Source organism: Hyperolius riggenbachi, chromosome 7 (assembly GCF_040937935.1).
Source record: "Hyperolius riggenbachi isolate aHypRig1 chromosome 7, aHypRig1.pri, whole genome shotgun sequence".
Lineage (NCBI taxonomy): Eukaryota > Metazoa > Chordata > Amphibia > Anura > Hyperoliidae > Hyperolius > Hyperolius riggenbachi.
Genome location: NC_090652.1, coordinates 111,867,244 through 111,887,009, shown reverse-complemented (window position 1 = coordinate 111,887,009; position 19,766 = coordinate 111,867,244). Strand labels below are relative to the sequence as shown.

The 19,766-nt window shown below is 46.4% G+C and overlaps 1 protein-coding gene across 1 annotated transcript in view; it reads left to right on the top strand.

Annotated features, from left to right (window-relative positions):
* The window catches only part of UNKL (unk like zinc finger), a 154,870-nt gene that overhangs the window by 74,342 nt on the left and 60,762 nt on the right, over positions 1-19,766 (top strand). The window contains exons 4-6 of the mRNA XM_068247311.1: positions 1,134-1,267; positions 6,632-6,767; positions 9,519-9,636. Coding sequence (XP_068103412.1) covers positions 1,134-1,267; positions 6,632-6,767; positions 9,519-9,636 — 388 coding nt within the window. The remainder of the gene's footprint in view (positions 1-1,133; positions 1,268-6,631; positions 6,768-9,518; positions 9,637-19,766) is intronic.

Genomic DNA, 19,766 nt, shown 5'->3' with positions numbered 1-19,766 from the left:
AAGTGTTTGATAAAGCTTAGTGAATTGAGGCCCATGTGTGTCACGTCTACATACAGTTGAATTACCTCGTGGCGAAAAACTGCCTGTCCGCTGCCTGTGCCGCACCCTAACAAGTGCCTGGCCGGCGGACAGGAACAGCTGAGAGGCGGTGAATTCGCCACCTTTAGCTGCTTGTGGAAAAGAGGCCTGAATGTCTAGAGTTTACATAGGGCCAACCGCCTTCAAAATGTTAAGTAATAATGTTCTAATCGTGTGTACCTGATGTGATATCTGTCTGTGAGACTTGAGTCATTCTAAGTGGGAATATATGGGGAAGGGGTGGTGGGTGTCCTGATTTATTCCTCACCAATTGTGTTTTTGTAGAATCACATTTTACAGAATATTTTAAAAGCCTTTTTTCAGTTTTAAAATGTTTATATTACTTGAATCACCCATCATTGTTTACATTTAGATTGATTAGCTATTTTCAAAAACAATAGGAAAACGCACAGCTTTTATAGAGTGTCCTACGTTTTTCACATGACTGTACGTGGCTATGCAGTTCTATCTGTGAATTAAGCTTTACAAATGTTAAGAGAGCAATCATAGTACTGACCAGCTTAAAGGGATACTGTAGGGGGGGTCAGGGGAAAATGAGTTGAACTTACCCGGGGCTTCTAACGGTCCCCCGCAGACACCCTGTGTTGGCGCAGCCACTCAACGATGCTCCGGCCCTGCCTCCGGTTCACTTCTGGAATTTCAGACTTTAAAGTCTGAAAACCACTGCGCCTGCGTTGCCGTGTCCTCGATCCCGCTGATGTCCCGCTGATGTCACCAAGAGCGCACAGCGCAGGCCCAGTATGGTCTGTGTCTGCGCAGTACACTCCTGGTGACATCAGCGGGAGTGAGGACATGGCATTGCAGGCGCAGTGGTTTTCTGACTTTAAAGTCAGAAATTCCAGAAGTGAACTGGAGGCGGGGCCGGAGCATCCGTGAGTGGCTGCACCAACACAGGATGTCTGCGGGGGACCATTAGAAGCCCCGGGTAAGTTCAACTAATTTTCCCCCGACCCCCCTACAGTATCCCTTTAAGAGCCAGTAAGCCACTTTATCTCGCATCTGTATTTTTCTAATGTTGTTATTTTCTGTCACAGGGAAATCCAAGCACAGGAAGCCTTACAGAATGGGCAGCTTGGGAGTGGCGAGGGGATCCCTGACCTGCAACCAGGAGTCTTAGCCAGCCAAGCAATGATAGAGAAGATCCTGGGAGAGGATCCTAGATGGCAAGGTAAGCCTAGAAAAAAACCTGCAGATCCACCACAGAGAAGGCTGCACATAAAGGAGTCCCATGTTGCTGTGCTGCAATATAAATATATGTACAAGCTATATAAACAAGCTGTTGATAGCATCTCCAAAGCTAATCCAAAAGCATATTAGAACTGTTCAGAGCACCTGTAATGAGAGAGATATGGATATTGGCATATTTATTTCCTCAAGTATACAAAATAAATATATTTATACTGGTATAAAGAGATAAAAAAAAAATCTATTCAGCTAATCCCACCCATGGCCCTCCCACTAGCAGTTATGCTGTTAACCATGTGACCAGGGGTGTAGCTAGAAATTACTGGGCTCCATAGAACTCTTTTTTTTTTTTTTTTTTTTTTTTTTTTTTTTTTTTTTTTTTTTTTTTTTTTTTTTTTGCATTGGGGCTGCTCTCTTATTTGTTTGTAAACAAGAACAGAGGAGGGCTACGGATCTGCCCTCCCACAGGAGACTATCACCCCCACCCATCGGCACCTCCATTTTATGAGCTGTTGCAGATGGAGATTGATTTTTAAAATGAACAGTGGCCTACTGCCCTGTACCACTTACGTGCGGAGCAATGCTTTTCAGCGCTGCTAGATTTGGGCGCATCCGGCGCCTCCATAGACTTCAGTAGGAATCATTCCTATTGAAGCACTCAGTGAGTAATGTCGGCTCCGTCAGAAGACGGAGCCGAGGTTGCTTAAAAACATAATAATTCGGCCTCCAGCAATCGCTGGAAGCCGAATTATCTCATTCCCCCACTATCCATGTCGGCCTGGAGCGGGAATAGTAATTAAATTGGCCCGGACTTGTGCAGAAGCAGGATCAGCTATATACTGCTGTATCCTGCGCCCAAGTCTACAGGCGCCGATTTCAAATGTACTCCTTCCATGGCAGTCTAGTAGTGGTCCTGCTCCTCCTCTCCCTAGTACATCAGAGTCTCCGTTATCTGGAACTTAGACAACCGGACATCTTAAGTAATCAGCATGCCTGAGGGATAATGAGGACTTAGTTTTGGGCAGGTTTTGAGGCTTTTAAAATACTTATTGAGCCTCCAGCGACATCTAGCAGCCTTCCTGCAGCACCTTAGCAGACTCCAAGCGGCTTGCGACATCCGTGCTTGTAATTCAGCATGTCACCTGACCTGCTGCGGGTGCCTGCTCATCAGGTCCGCTCTACTGCACAGGTGCGAGTCGCCTGCTCATCGCCGCCCCATATCCCTCCATTTGTCTGCTGGGTTGCAGGAAAGTTTTTTTTTTTTCCTCTTATTGAAGAAGGCTGCAACCCTGGAGGTCACAATCCTGCAGCAGCTCAGCTCTAAGGGCTTGTTGACACTGAGTGTTTGCAGGTTTTTTTAAGCGCTGGCAATTTTCAGAAATCGCCCTAAAAGCAGTTGTGCAATGATTCCCTATGAGAATGTTCACGTGCAAGCGGTTCGATTTTCGATCAACTTACAAAAACACCGCCTGTACCATTTTCAGGCAATTTGGCTATAATGGAAGGTATAGGGAAATTGCAAAGTGCTCGATTTTTATTCCCCCCCCCCCCCCCCCCCAGAGCGCTTCTATGAATAAATACATTGTATTTATTAATTTCCGGGTGAAAGAGCTCACTTCCTGATTGAAGTCAGGAAGTGAAAAAGAAATTAGTTTTCAAAGCGCTTAGAAAGCTTAAGGAAAGGCGATTTAAAAAATAGCTTTAAATTGCTCAGCACTTGAAATAGCGCTGGCGATTTGTAATGTGAACCTAGCCTTACAGAGAGCTTTGCTGTAACACAGAGAGATGTGGAGAGAGGTGGGGCAGAGAAAGATGGGAAAGGGCTGGAGAAGCGGCGTTCCTAATGCCACAGTGGGTGTACTGCAGGAGTGACTTTCCTGCACAAAGGACTATTAGGATGCCAACAAGCTGCTTGTTGGCAATTTCAAGGGGGCACAGCAGAGGAAGGGGGGAACAGAGAGCAGTGCAGAGTTGACACACAAAGGCTGATCAATAAGCAAGGAACATGCCTCTGTGTCCATTTGTAATATATCATTTGCCTCGGGTACACTTAAAAAAAAATGATAAAAGCTTCACATCTTCGATTTTCTAAAAATCAAACCACTTCTGTGAAAACACCCTCATAGAGTAAGGCTCTAGCGCTTTGCAATCCACTGGGGATTGCCTGAGACCAGTAGTCGTTCAGTGTGAACCAGACCTTGGGGTTTGTTTACATCATGTAAGGTGCTGTCAGTTCCGATGCACTGCACATGTTGTGCTATCTGCATGGCAAATGAAAGTCCGTAGAGTTTTATATTAACCGTTCACAAGTCACCTGTTCCTGTGCATTGCAATATAACGGACCTAGGAATATTTTTGCGGGCGATGCAGACAATTTTCTGTCAGTGTATGTATTGCAGCCCTGACTTCCATGGTATATCCCATGGCACATGTTGGAATCTGTACACAAGTGTGTGATGTGGCTGAAATCACAACTCCTTATCCTAACAAAGGACTTTGATTAAAAAAAAAAAAAGTCCAATTTCTTTATTAGAAACAAAGCACTACAGGTTATATTAGAACTGCTTACTAAAGTCTGATAAAGGTAAAAAGAGCTCCTATTTATCTTGTAATGATAGCCACATATATGTCCTCCTTAATCTGTTCTCTGAAAGTCTGTGAGTAATTCGAGTGAAAGAATAATGGGATTGTGTTTATAGTTCTTTGGATGATAATGAATAAAGACCATTCTGCATGAAGTGGCTTTCTAAAGACTTCCAGATGGTACAGCGCAGATGAGACCTTGTGAGCCAAGCCCCATGCAGAGTGCAAGATACACACATTGCAGCTGGAGGCTTGCTTCACAGCTATTGTTTCCATATATGCACAATGCAGCAGTATAGAGGAGCTGGACAATCTGCCAGAAAATACCCATGGTGCATTGCAGCTTCTCCGATAGCTACGTATAGTAAGCTGCCTCCATTTTTTTAATGTCTGCATAAGTATTTTTTTTGAAAGTTAGCATTTTGTACTTAAATTATTTGCTTGGACTTCTGTGGTCTTGAGCCTGAAAGTGTAACAGTACCAATACAAGTATGCACTTCATTGTGTGATTTTTCGCTTTCCAACACACTGTACTTATGGAGAACGTCCCGGCATTTCTGCTGCCCCCTGGTGCCTAAACACTACAATGATTTTATTTCCTTTAAGGCTCTTTTCCTCTAGTAAACGCAATTGCGCTGCAATGTGATCATGTTTTTTTTTTACAATTTCCTTTACCGTGATTGTGCTGCATTTTGTGTAGGGGGGAAAAAAAAAACTAAGCGGGAATTGCTAAATCTCTACACTATTTTCCTGTGCTGCAGTAGAAAGTATAGGAGCTGAATCGCATGGTAGGATGACAGTTGTGCTCAGGAAAAAAAATGCGCCGTAAATAGATCACAGTAATGAAAACGGTCACCTTGGTTTACATTCGATATTTTGTACCCACTTGCGATCGGGATCAGATCGCAAATTACTGGTAGTGGAAAAGGGCTCTTACAACCATGCAAAATATAAACGGTAATCGCCAAATTTACATCTTTTCTAGTTTTCTAGCTAAAATTGTTCTCTACAGAAGACATTATGTCAGGATGAATATCTGTTGTTTACACACCAAGTAACAAATACCGGTATCTTGATTTTTGGAAATTTAACAGATATAGAAAATGTCCTTTGCAATTTTTTTAAACATTTATAAGTAGACATTCATTAATCCATGGTTCCTGTTTTAGGATTAATCACTTGACCACTTAGGGCCTGTTCAGACTATGCGCGTTCCTAGCTGTTTTCAGGGAACGTGTCCGGGTACCAAAAACGCATAGAAACGGCTCCTAATGCTTTTGAATGGGCTAGTTTACATGTATGCGTATAAGACGCATACGTTTCTTATCCGCATTGCTGCATGCAGTTCTGTCCGTCACGCATAGAAACGAACGCAATGAAAGTCTATGGACGCGTATCAAAAACGCGTACTATTGCGTTTTTAGCGTACGTTTCCCTCTGCGGTTCCCATAATTTTTTTTTTCCTCTGGGTCACGTGTGTGTGCAAAACGCAATAGAAAACGCATTAGAACGCAAGAAAAACGAATGCGTTTTTGAACTTGCGTTTCTTTGATTTTTCTTTGATTTTATACGCATTCTTCATACGCTGACAGTCTGAACAAGTTGTTTTTCCCCTGTAGGACCAGAGCAATTTTCACCTGTCATGCTCCTCCTTTTCTTTTGCCAATAACTTAATCACTACCAGTGTTGCTTGCGAATTTTCAGCAAAGTCATTTTCGCATTAAAAATACCATTTTCGATTTTGCCAAATTCTCACGAAAATGAGCTTAAATTTTTGCGTTTTCGCCCAAATGGCGAAATTAAACGAAAAGTGTCATATTTTCGCCCAAATAGCAAATTTCGACAATAATTGCTATATTCAACATGTGCTTAGCATGAAAATTTGAAAATTGATGGGAAGTAAGGTCTTCTCTCTCCATAATAGTCCTCCCATGATTCTTAGCAGCAAGAATTGACCCAGGAACCATATAACTACAACCAATCAGACAACAGACAGCCCCCTGAGAAGACTAGTTCTCTGACACACCAGCTTCTGTTAGGAGGAGTTAGTGGATGTTATAGGAGTAGAGAGAGCTTAGCTAGCTACTGCTCATATTATTATTATTATTATTATTATATTTTTTTTTTTTTTTTTTGCAGTCTGTGTGTTTGTGGTTTGAAAATCTCCACAAATACAAGCTACAGCAGGCTGGATTGTACTTTTATTCAAAAACAAAAGTATTTTTTAAAGGAGAACTGTAGTGAGAGGTATATGGAGGCTGCCATATTAATTTCCATTTAAGCAATACCAGTTGCTCGGCTGTCCTGCAGATCAATTTGGCTGCAGTAGTGTCTGAATCACACCAGAAACATGCATGCAGCTGATCTTGTCAGATCTGACAATGACAGAAACACCTGATCTGCTGCATGCTCATTCTATGGTTAAAAGTATTAGAGGCAGAGGATTAGCAAGATAGCCAGGCAACTAGTATTGTTTCAAAGGAAATAAATATGACAGCCCCCACATTCTTCTCGCTACAGTTGCCATTCATTCATCTCCCCGTTAATGGGCAGCAACGAGTACCTCTGCGGGAGCGAGTGGCTGCAGCAGAAGACTAAGATCTACGTTCTTGTGACTTCAGATGAATGTTCCCAGGGTGTAGATATACTGCACTAGGTGCAGTACGTGGCTAAGGTCGGTCTTCAAAAGCCCTGTGCTTTAAATCTGTGAACATTGCTATAAATGATGTGTAGTAATATTTTTTTTTTCCATTTACCTCTTCAGATACAAATTTTGTACTTGCCAGCTATAAGACTGAACAATGTACTAAACCACCCAGACTTTGCCGCCAAGGATATGCCTGTCCACATTATCACAATAGCAGAGATAGAAGACGCAATCCACGGAAATTCAAATACAGGTGCCTCTAGTCTACTATTACTGTGTGTGCATGTGTTTGTGAACCTACATATACTGGACCTAGCATCACTGTATTTACATCTCTTATAACCCACATACAGATGTTGAAATATACTGTATTTTAGCTTGGTGATCGAATGTTCTCTTTGTATTTGAGATTAGATTTCTGCATCTAAAAGTCCAGTCTTGAAGCTTGGGAGTCCATTTTCATGCTCTGTGAGTGTGGCTCCGACTCATGCTTGGGTTGCTTCATCATTGGTATTTAGATTGCAAGGGCAATTGCACGTTCCTGGCATGCATCGTTGCGGCTGGGGAGACAGGATATTACTGCGGAATTTTAACCTGCGGCATGGGGACATAGATGCATCCATATAGACCCTCCCTAGGTACTTATCAACGCAAAATCAACCGTATTTTTCAGAATATAAGATGCAATTTTTGCTCCCCAAAACAGGGAGGAAAAAGTCCCTGCGTCTTATATTCCAAAGACAGGCAATACCTGACTTCCCTGCCTTGTCCTACGCTGGTCTCCTCCACTCCCTGTGTAACGAGTGATTTCAGTGCTGGCTGGTCTCCTCCGCCCTGGCTGGTCATCAACAGAAGCCTTCACAAGAGGAAGCCGCTTGGAAGAGGAGATGTCTGCACATCGCTGCTGGAATCACCAGGATCTGCAGACATCTCTGCCGCTATTTCATTTAATACAGGAAGCGGAGGAGACCAGCCGGGGGCGGAGGACCACCCAGTGCTGGAATCGCTTGGAAGGTGAGCTACGCTGCCGCTATTTATTGTTACACAGGAAGTGGAGGAGACTGGGGGAGACCAGGAGGGGACACTAGGGGGGAAAAAAGAGGGCACACTGAGGAGAGGAGGGGACACACGGGAGCAAAAGAGGACAGGACGACGCATTGGAGGAAAACATCTACAAGATGCTCCTGGAACATGGATACACTAGGTTTAGTATATATATTTTTTTTCCTCCTTGGTTTCTGCGCTCTAAACCTACGTACGTCTTATATTCTGAAAAATACGGTAAGTAAATGCCTGCTGCGCTCTCCAAAGGCCACACAATTTCTGAACCTCCCTTAGGGGAAGTCCATTTGATACGTTGTTTTTTTTTTTAATCTGAAACACTGTCCCAGTATCAATAGTGCTCAAATCTCCACAGGAACACCACGCCCTGTTTCGCCACTTTCAAAAGTTTAATGGACAAAAGAGGGATATAATTAATAATTCCTTTTTTTGTATAGCGCTTTTCTCCTGTCTGACTCAAAGCACTTATGGGGCAGCCACTAAAGCATACTCAGTAGGCAGTAGCAGTGTTAGGGAGTCTCGCCCAAAGAACTCCTTACTGAATAGGTGCTGGCTTACTGAACAGGCAGAGCCGAGATTCGAACCCAGGTCTCCTGTGTCAGAGGCAGAGCCCTTAAAGGGGCACTATGGAGAAAAATTGTAACATTTTAAATATGTGCAAACAGACAAATAAGAAGTGCGGTTTTTCCAGAGTAAAATGAGCCATGAATTACTTTTCTCCTGTAATGCTGTCACTTACAGTAGGTAGTAGAAATCTGACAGAAGCGACAGGCTTTGGACTAGTCCATCTCTTCATAGGGCATTCTCAGCAGGGCTTTTATTCTTTATAAAGATATTCCCTAAAAAGGATTTAAACAATGATGCTGGCCAGCTTCCCTGCTCGCTGCACAGGTTTTGGCAGTTGCACAGAGCAACTGCCATTCACTAAGTGCTTTTGCAAATAAATAAATCCCTGAGAATCCCCCATGCAAAGATGGACTAATCCAAAACCTGTCGCTTCTGTCAGAATTCTACTACCTACTGTAAGTGACCGCAATGTAGGAGAAAAGTCATTTATGGCTCATTTTACTCTGGAAGAAATGTACTTATTTATATATGTTTGCACATATTTTACAATTTATCGCCATAGTGCCCCTTTAACCATTACACTATCCAGCAACTATGGAGGGTACCATAAACTGCCTCTAATGCTTTTAGCCATTGACCCTGAACATGCATGCAGCATATCAGGTGTTTCTGACATTCTTGTCAGAACTGACAAGATTAGCTGCATGCTTGTTTCTGGTGTGATTTCATACACTTCTTCAGCCAAATATATCAGCAAGACTGCCAGACAACTGGTATTGTTTAAAAGGAAATACATATGGCAGCCTCCACATACCCCTCACTAAAGCTGTCCTTTAACCTTCTTGCCGGTTATTTTAGAGGATAACTTTTCAGTTTGCTAATTATGGACAGAGTTACAGATTACCCAGCAAAGTCACGGTGAACCAGAACTCATAGAATAGGAGTATGTAAGGGGCTAAAGAGGACCAAAATAACCACTTACTAAAAATGCTATGCAAAACAGAAATTTGCCTTAAGACAGAAGGTATTTGTGATTATTCAGGTTGGAGTGAGCATATGAGGTTTCCCACAATGTCTCACTGCTCAATATGCAAATTATCAATTTTTTGTCCCTGCAAGCCAAACATACCTGACAATTTGCATATTCAGCAGTGATGCATTGTGGGACACCTCAGATGCTCACTCCAACCTGTATAATTGTAAATGCCTTCTGTTTTAAGAAGGCAAATTATGGACAGATTGAACTTTTTCACCCTCTCTGACGCTATTGACACATATATTAGAAAGACATATAATTGTGCTTTATGCCAGATTCCTTCTAATGAAAGACATTATGCTTTTCTGTTTGTTAGAGGATAACTACTTGTCTTTACAGGTCCACACCATGCCCAAGTGTGAAGCATGGAGATGAGTGGGGTGAACCATCAAAATGTGAAAGTGGGGATAGCTGTCAGTATTGTCATTCTCGCACTGAGCAGCAGTTCCACCCTGAGGTGAGCTCCATTCATTGTATCTGCAATCAAGCTGTGTTACTGTGGGTGCTGAATACAAAGATGAATCGAATATGGTAGTTTGGGTTTTGCTTGCATGCAGTTGCAAAATGGTGCTGTCTTTATTCCTATTGCCACTATTATTTATGTATTTACATAGCTCTGACATTTCCCGCAGCACATTACAGAATGTATTGCATAATTCATTTCACTAACTGTCCTTTAAAGCAATACATGTTTAGCTTGCCACCTAATGTGGCTAACAGATCACTCCCTCTCTGATCGAGTCCCTCTAATCTGTATCTGATCAGAGAAGATCGAATCCCCTATACACTGCACACAGATTTTCAATAGATTTCACCATACCATATTCAATACAGTGCAGCGCTATAGGTTGTCAAACTACTGCCGGTCCCCACGGCATCTGAAATTTTCCATCCAATCTGAATGTAATTTTCAATGTGTTTTTTTTTTTTTTTAATTTTGTTTGCCACAAATCAAGATTACGATCAATTCAGCTTGTTGCGCTTTACATTTCTGGCAAATTAGACTAAGCGAAAATTGAAACACGTATGGTGATTTTTTTAACCACTTGCCGACCGTCCACTACCTATGGGCGTCGGCAAAGTGGCATGCCCAGGACCACGTAACGCCGATGGGCGTCAGGTCCTGGGACGCAGAAATACTGGGGATCGCGTGCTGTAATGCGTGCACATCCGCCGGCAATAGGCTCCGCCTACCCGCGACGTCAACCTGCCGGCCGATCGGAAGCGCCGGCGGATTGTTAACCCTGCGATCGCTGCTACAAAGTGTATAATACACTTTGTAATGTATACAAACTGTATTCTACATGCTGCCTCCTGCACTGGTGGTCCCAGTGATCAAAGGACCACCAGGGCAGGCTGCAGCCCTCCCTGTCTGCACCCATGCACACTGATCTGCCCCCCCCCCCCCCCCGCCCCCTGATCGCCCACAGCACCCCTCAGACCCCCGCCTGCCCACCCCCTGCTTGCACCAAATCACCCCCCTAATCACCCATCAATCACTCCCTGTCACTGTCAACGCTGTTTTTTAGATTAGGTCCTAAACTGCCCCCTGGGGGCTCCTGATCACCCTCCCCACCCCCTCAGATCCTCCCCAGCCCCCCCCCCCCTGTGTACTGTGTACATCTATTCTCCCCTGTAATCACCTGTCAATCACAAATCAATCACCCCCTGTCACTGTCACCCATCAGCTCAGACCCTAACCTGCCCCTTGTGGGCACCTGATCACCCGCCTACACCCTCAGATTGCCCGCAAACCCACCCTCAGATCACCTCCGAAAGTGCATTGTTTACATCTGCTCTCCCCTCTAATCACCCAGTGATCACCCATCAAGCACCCCGTCACCACCTGTCACTGCTACCCATCAGATCAGACCCTAATCTGCCCCTTTCGGGCACCCAATCACCCGCCCACACCCTCAGATAGCCCACCAGACCCGCTCTGATCAACTCACCAGTGCATTGCTTGCATATATTCTCCCTTGTAATCACCTACTAATCACTTATCATTCACCCCATCACCACCTGTCACTGTTACCCATCAGATCAGACCCTAATCTGCCCCTTGCGGGCACCCAATTACTCGCCCACACCCTCAGATAGCCCCCCCAGACCCCCTCTGATCACCTCCCCAGTGCATTATTTACATCTGTTCTCCCCTCTAATCACCCACTGATCACCCATCAATCACCCCCTGTCACCACCTGTCACTGCTACCCATCATACCCATCAGATCAGACCCTCATCTGCCCCTTGCGGGCACCCAATGACCGGCCCACACCCTCAGATCGCCCTCAGATACCCCCGATCACCTCCCCAGTGCATTGCTTGCATAAATCCCCCCCCCCCTATTCACACCCTGAGACACCCATCAATCACCCCCTGTCACCCCCTAGCACTCCTATCCATCAGATCAGGCCCTAATCTGCCCCCCCTACGGGCTTCTGATCACCCAGCCAAACCCTCACCCGCCCCACCGCAATGACAGAATTTTTTATTCTGATCACTGCTGGTACGACTTAATTGTGGCTGAGACCAACCGTTATGCCACACAATACGCAACCGCCAATCCAAGAAGCTACCATGCCCAGCCTTTTCGGTGGAAACCACTCCAAGTTTCCGAACGTAACATTTTTTGGGGCCTACTCCTAACATGGGTCTAGTCAAAAAGAATGTATTGCGGTCTACGCACTGAATACATCACATGCCCATGTTTTCTGCTGCCATGTCCAGGTCACGATTTGAGAACATCCTGCGCTTCCTGCACTTCAGTGCCAATACAACCTGTCATCTAATCCACCCTGCTTATGACTGGTTCCACAAAATTCAGCCCCTCATAGACCACCTGTCATCAAAATTTGCAGATGCTTATACCCCTGAACAGGCATTTTAAGGCATTTGGTTTCTAGACTACTCCTCACGGTTTTGGGCCCCTAAAATGCCAGGGCCGTATAGGAACCCCACAAGTGACCCCATTTTAGAAAGAAGACACCCCAAGGTATTCCATTAGGTGTATGATGAGTTCATAGAAGATTTTATTTTTTGCTCTGTTCTCTTTTCCGAAACCACTGACAGGCGCGGAGGGGGCAGAAGGATAGACGGGAAGGGGCGTTATGCAGGAGTTCATCTCCTGCAAGGGACATCGCTTCCCCATCATTCTATCCACAAGTTGCTTGACGGTGAATTGGGGGGTTGGGCTCAGAAAGTAGCGTGGAGGGGACACAGAGGCATGGCATAAGGAAGTGAACATACCCCTGTGTCCTATTTAACTTAAAATTCCGTCTGGGGTAAGTTGTAATGACTTTCCATTAGCTGCTTACATATTGTGATGTCTTGTGCCACAACTATGGTTACCAATCTTGAGGCCGATTTCACACTGCATATTGGCTATAGTGGAGCACCAGGCGTTCAGAGATTACTGCAATAGTATGCGGTAATCCCCATCTGGCAGAAGTGCTCACTTCCTGTGGCCGAATCAATGGCGTACACGGAAGCGTATTGCTAAAATACGCTTCTGTGCATGCGTAAAACTTGTGGTGGTCATTTTAAAAAAGTGTCTCCATACTTGCATGACTTCTGGTCCGCTGCAGGAGCTGTACGGGTAACGTAGGTATGTGCTCGCATTAGTTAAGGTACTTCTGGGGCACCACATGCGATGTGAACTACCCCATAGACTTTCATTGCCCTGGCGTAGGGCTGTGGAAGACTGCTGCACTGCACCGCACCACGCCAGTATGAAAGGCCCTTAAGGTTTTTGCCAGGCTTCTGCATGGCTCTGCACAATTAAAGGTAAAGAGGCGCCCTGGTTGAAATAAAAGCATCTAAAAATATCTTAAAATCGAGGAAATAATATGAGGTGGCTTACCTCAATAACGAAATCCTTGTATATGACAAAAGATTTTTATTTAGCACAGGCAACGCGTTTCGCGGGTCCAAGCCCGCTTCATCAGGCCAATAAAAGTGCCAAATGAACAAGTCGATATGGCAAATCGACTTGTTCATTTGGCACTTTTATTGGCCTGATGAAGCGGGCTTGGACCCGCGAAACGCGTTGCCTGTGCTAAATAAAAATCTTTTTGTCATATACAAGGATTTCGTTATTGAGGTAAGCCACCTCATATTATTTCCTCGATTTTAAGATATTTTTAGATGCTTTTATTTCAACCAGGGCGCCTCTTTACCTTCAATTGTGCATAGCTATACCCCCAAACAATCTGTGTTTGAGGGGTGGTGACAGACCACCTGTGGGTGCCCCACAGTGGACACCTGTCCCTACTTTTTCAAGGAGAGCGACCACATCCAGGTCCCGGCTGGGACTACCCCGAGTGGAGTCGAGTTTATGGTCTCCACCTGCTTCCTACGCTTGCAACCGCCTTTTGTGAGTAGTAATTTATTGAAATTCCTTTTTTCAATTGCATACTAATATACTACACTATACTACACTATTGGGCTCCCGTATTTGTCTCCTATATATTTTTTCCCTGCAACGTGCTGAGACACCCCCACTGCACTACATATTCTGCATGGCTCATCTGCGCACGCACAACCCTTGTCACTCGCCTGTCCCCTGGAGCATTCTGCACCTGTGCAGTAGTACAGTGCAGAACGTTCCAAGCGGCGTAAGCACGGTGAGGGCTCGCGCACAGAAGCCCTCAACTGGTGGTGGCTGACCGGATTACCGGGAGTCGTACCTCCAAAACGGAGGGGCTGAAGAGGACGGCGAGGGCTGCTCATGGGGCTGCAGGAAGCCACGGTTAAGTCTAAATTAGCGGTATTGAACCATCTTTGGTAGACTTTTAAGGGCCCCTTCACACTAGAAGTGTTTTTCTGAGCGTTTTGCGATTAGCGTTTTTAAAATTGCTCCCATTCACTTTCATTAAAATCGTGGTAAAAACTGCGTTAAAAATGCTGCGATTTCTCGATCGCATATTTGAAAAATTGCAGTAATTTTTCCGTGATTTTAATAAAAGTGAATGGGAGCGATTTTCAAAAACGCTAATCGCAAAACGCTCTGAAAAACTCTTCTAGTGTGAATGGGCCCTTAAAGAGACACTGAAACGAGAATAATTCTCGCTTCAGAGCTCATAGTTCCTGCTAAAACGCCGCTATGCCGCGGCTAAACGGGTATCCCTTCACCCCCTTCAGATGCGCACCGACAGACGCGCGTGGGGCAGGGCTGCGGCGGTTAGCCCTGCCTCAATCCGGAAGAGATCCCCGGCTGCACGGAGGGGATTTTGGGGGGTAAGGGACCCCTGTTTAGCCGCGCGATGGTGGCGTTTTAGCAGGGGCACACATGCCCCTGCTAACTATGAGCTCTGAAGCGAGATTTATTCTCGCTTCAGAGTCTCTTTAAGGAATGTTCCATATGAAGGAATTTCTACTTCAAAAGTAAAGAAATGTTTAACTATTTACATGCTGGTAATGGGCAATTTAATATATGTATTAACATGTATATACAATAACACTGATAATTGGATGAGACATGATTGTATCACTAACTAAACTACATTATCCTACAGCGTGTTAAAATGTGCAGGAGATGGACATGATAGTAGAATATCTGTAACTTTACCAATATCCTACTATCTTCTTTTACCATTAGTAGAGCATCCGAAAATGCCCTAACCTTAAAGGACAACTGTAGTGAGAGGTATCAGGAGGCTGCCATATTTATTTCCTTTTGAGCAATAGCAGTTTCCTGGCAGCCCTGCTGATATATTTGGCTGCAGTAGTGTTTGAATAACACCAGAAACAAGCATGCAGCTAATCTTGTCAGATCTGACAATATTGTCAGAAACACCTGATCTGCTACATGCTTGTTCCGGGTCTATGGCTAAAAGTATTAGAGGCAGAGGGATCAGCAGGATAGCCAGGCAACAGGTATTGCTTAAAAGGAAATAAATATGGCAGCCTCCACATCCCTCTCACCACAGTTGTCCTTTAATCTCGCATAATCTTCCACCCACCACAACCACCACATCACCAACGCCTAACACCCAATACCCACCACCTACAACCAGGGCTGGGACAAGGTCCACCATCAACAGAGGCTGAGCTGCCCAAGTGAGCCCCCCCCCCCCCCCCCCGCGGCGATCGCGTATTGTCAAACACACAGTGGATCAGTTCTTTAAGATTCTTGAAGACTTTCGCACAAAGTACCATGATCGCTTAAACTTTTGATCAAGCCTGTCGTGTAATGTCACGTGACCCGGCAGCAGGCAGATGGATCAGGGATTACTTGTCAAGTTTGTTGCTGGATCCATCTTCCTGCTTTTGTTAGGTGAGTACATAGCTTAAAGGATACATCTGACAAATTAAAAAAGAAACAGATGTACTGACCTGGGGCTTGCTCCAGCCCCTGGAAGCCTGTGTGTCCCTGGGCGCAGCTACTCTCCCAGTCCATCTAGTGTGGTCACCTCCGTAGCAAATGCCAAACTGGCAGGTCGTCATCCACTGCGCAGGCGCCCAGCCGATCTGCATGCTATCAAGCTCCCCTTTGCCGGGAGCATTCTGCACAGGCGGAAAAGTACTGTCTGCGCAGAATGCTCCCGGCAACAAGCGCTTGGTAGCAATCAGATTAGCTGTGCCCTGGTACAGTCGGGCCCACTGGAGACAAGCTGGAAGCGGAGCTGCCCCGAGGGACACAGGCTCCCAGGGGCTGGAGGAAGTCCCCAGGTCAGTAAATCTAATTTTTTATTATGTACGTCAGATGTATCCTTTAAGCCAGCGTTTTTCAACCAGTGTGCCGCGGCATGTTGCCTGGTGTGCCGTCGTCTTCCCCCCCCCCCCCCCCCGAACGTCCCCACGGCCGCCGCTGCTATTACCTTAGCAGCGGCCGCTCTCCCCTCTCCAGCGCATGTGTTTATTTAAGGCAAGCAGCGTATCTTCCGGCTGCTCTGTGATGCGCAGGAATCAGGGCTCGGTTACCATAGTAACGGCGATACATATCGCCGCTACAGGAAGCCGCTGCCCTGCTTCCTGTCGCATCACAGAGCAGCCGGGAGATACGCTGCTTGCCTTAAATAAACACATGCGCTGGAGAGGGGAGAGCGGCCGCTGCTAAGGTAATAACAGCGGCGGGGACGGGCGGGGGGCACCACCAACCCATTCTGGGGCACTATACTAGCTATACTGGGGCACTATACTGGGGCACTATACTGGGGCACTATTCTGGCTATACTGGGGCACTATACTGGCTATACTGGGGGCACTATTCTGGCTATACTGGGGGCACTATTCTGGCTATACTGGGGGCACTATTCTGGCTATACTGGGGGCACTATACTGGCTATACTGGGGGCACTATTCTGGCTATACTGGGGGCACTATACTGGGGGCACTATACTGGCTATACTGGGGGCACTATTCTGGCTATACTGGGGGCACTATTCTGGCTATACTGAAAAACAAAAAAAACAAAAAATTGCTTTCCTAAAACAGAAAGAATTTGCGATAATTCAGGTTGGAGTGAGCTCGAGATGTCTCCCAGAGCACCACTGCTGAATATATGCAAATTAACCATTGTACCCTTAGAAGCTAAACACACCTCCAGAACCGCTGGATTGCAATGATGTGTCAGCTTGTTAAATTGTACAGAGCCATAATAATCCAACATGCATACAGACTGTTTCGGATTGTTTGATCCTCATCAGTGCATGGCATGGATTAATTTGGCTCTATGGAGTAGGGCTTGTAAACCGAGAGGTACAGACTAACCAGCAAGCTCATGGTGACCCAGAACTCATTGGAGTGTGTAAGGGACTCCAATGAGTTCTGGGTCACCATGAGCTTACTGGTTAGTCTGTACCTCTCGGTTTACAAGCCCTACTCCATAGAGCCAAATTAATCCATGCCATGCACTGATGAGGATCAAACAATCCGAAACAGTCTGTATGCATGTTGGATTATTATGGCTCTGTACAATTTAACAAGCTGACACATCATTGCATTCCAGCGGTTCTGGAGGTGTGTTTAGCTTCTAAGGGTACAATGGTTAATTTGCATATATTCAGCAGTGGTGCTCTGGGAGACATCTCGAGCTCACTCCAACCTGAATTATCGCAAATTCTGGCTATACTGGGGGCACTATTCTGGCTATACTGGGGGCACTATACTGGCTATACTGGGGGCACTATTCTGGCTATACTGGGGGCACTATTCTGGCTATACTGGGGGCACTATTCTGGCTATACTGGGGGCACTATTCTGGCTATACTGGGGGCACTATTCTGGCTATACTGGGGGCACTATTCTGGCTATACTGGGGGCACTATTCTGGCTATACTGGGGGCACTATACTGGCTATACTGGGGCACTATACTGGGGCACGATTCTGGCTATACTGGGGCACGATTCTGGCTATACTGGGGCACGAGTCTGGCTATACTGGGGCACGATTCTGGCTATACTGGGGCACGATTCTGGCTATACTGGGGCACGATTTTGGCTATACTGGGGCACTATACCGGCTATACTGGAGGCACTATACTGGGGCACTATACTAGCTATACTGAGGCAACTAAACTCCCTCCTACACTGGGGCAACTATGCTAGCTATGCAGCCGCACCCCAGCCCCCCCCTCCCCCATAGCCTGCTGCGCACGGCACTGTCCACTAGGTCGCGCAAACACCCGCCCCACCCGTGACATGACTATGTGACATGACTATGTACTCTGTAAAGTGCTGCAGATGACTTCCTAATCAGAAAAATTCACATTACACGCAGAAACATTTAAATATAAGTTAGCTTCTCTTCGGTGAGGTTAAAGTAAACCAGAGACAAGTATTTGGCAGTGTTTTATACATACCTGGGGCTTCCTCCAGCCCCATGGGCACAGATCGCTCCCATGCTGCCCACCTCAGTCTTCTCCCTCTTTAGTAACAGGACCGGAACTTCAGCCAGTCGGTGCATGCGCAGGGCGCTCCTCTGTCTCACTCCCGTGGCTGGTAGCAATCTGCACCTGTGAAGGCGCAGAAAGCTCCCAGACACGGGAGCGAGAAAGAGGAGCGCACTGCGCATGCACCAACTGACGGCGACTGAACAGACTTACGGGACCCGATGCCAAAGAGGGAGAAGGCGGAGGACAGCGGTGTGGGTGCGATCTGTGCCGATGGGGCTGGAGGAAGCCCCAGGTATGCATTAAATACTGCCAAATAAATGTCTCTGGTTTACTTTAAGTATACATGTGAATCAAAACATTTCTGGCAATACATTATTGAGATCTCACCAGCCTCCTCTTGTCTGCTGTTTACTCTGGCCCAGTTGTAATGCACATTATTTGCAACAGATGAGCTTTACAGCTTTCCCCCATAAGTGTTTTCTTCCTGCCTGGCCTTCTCTACTGTCAAGGAGTTAATCTTTCCTCTTAATGGTCATTCTTTTCCCAGCTTAGTCTCTTCATCTGTCCCCTGCATTCCGTCTGTAATTGAATGCTGTCCTCTCATTCTGTAATGCTTCTGTACATTTTCCCCTGCTCCACTCTCACTGGTGTTTCCTTATCTTTTTTCTCTGCTCTGTCATAGCTGCTTCGGTCTTTCCTCACAGACGCAGTGTAATCTCCTTCAGAGCTGCTCCATGTCACAGGCAGCCCAGCATCTCCCTTACAGGCAGCTCTCTCTTGCTTCTCAGTTGAAAAACTGCGCGCTGCTCTCCAACCATCAGCTGAGAGCTGCGCGTCTGTGAAGTGTGTGCCTGTGAGTCACATGACTCTTCTGCTTCCTGACGTCATCTAGGGACCTGGTCTGCACATTCCCCTTGCCAGTAACATTTCTCATGCAGCGAGTACTGGCCGAGACAAAACTCTGCCGCTACTCTAGCACAGAGACAGAAAAGTGCAGAGAGGAGAGGGGCCCACCACGTCACGTGACATGTGACGTAATATTGTTTTAAAAAGGCCTCCCAATCTTTTCCTCGGTACTTTGCTCAGTCCGAGCCTGGTCACACACACGCTTGCTTTTTATTCATGAGGGGACAGGCCATGGCCCGCACAGCCGAATCCACTACCACCACACCACCGTCTCCTGCCTGACTCCTCCTAGCTGCTGACTCACAGGACAGGAGACGGCAAGACGCTGAAAGGCACGTTCAACAAGCCACAAGGGGGCTGGACCCACAGGCTGCTGACGTCACTGAGAGAGACATGCTGGCTGGCTCTACGATAGAGGGGCTGGCAGCATCGCTGGGGTCGGACGGTGACCATGGCAACAGGGAAGCGGAGAGCGGAATGTATACACTCCGCTCCCGCTACATCATCCCCGGCAGCAGCCATCCAGCGCTGTGTGAATCGGTGGGCGGCGCAGCGCAGGCAGCACGAACACACCGGGGGGGGGGCAGCCAGCCAGCCAGCCAGAGGCAACACAGACCAAGTTGCGCGCCCACTCAGACTGCTAATAACCTGCGCCCAGAGGCTCCAGCCTCGTCGGCCTCCGTGTCGGCACGGCCCTGCCTACAACTAACCTTCCCCATAACTATCACCACTTTTTCTTATAACACTTTCAGCTTCGTTATACTGTACATTGGCTGTGTGGTTGAAGAAAACCTCTTCTGTTTGTCCTGGCTTTATGGTGTTAAGATTCTTTGGCTTCTCTTTA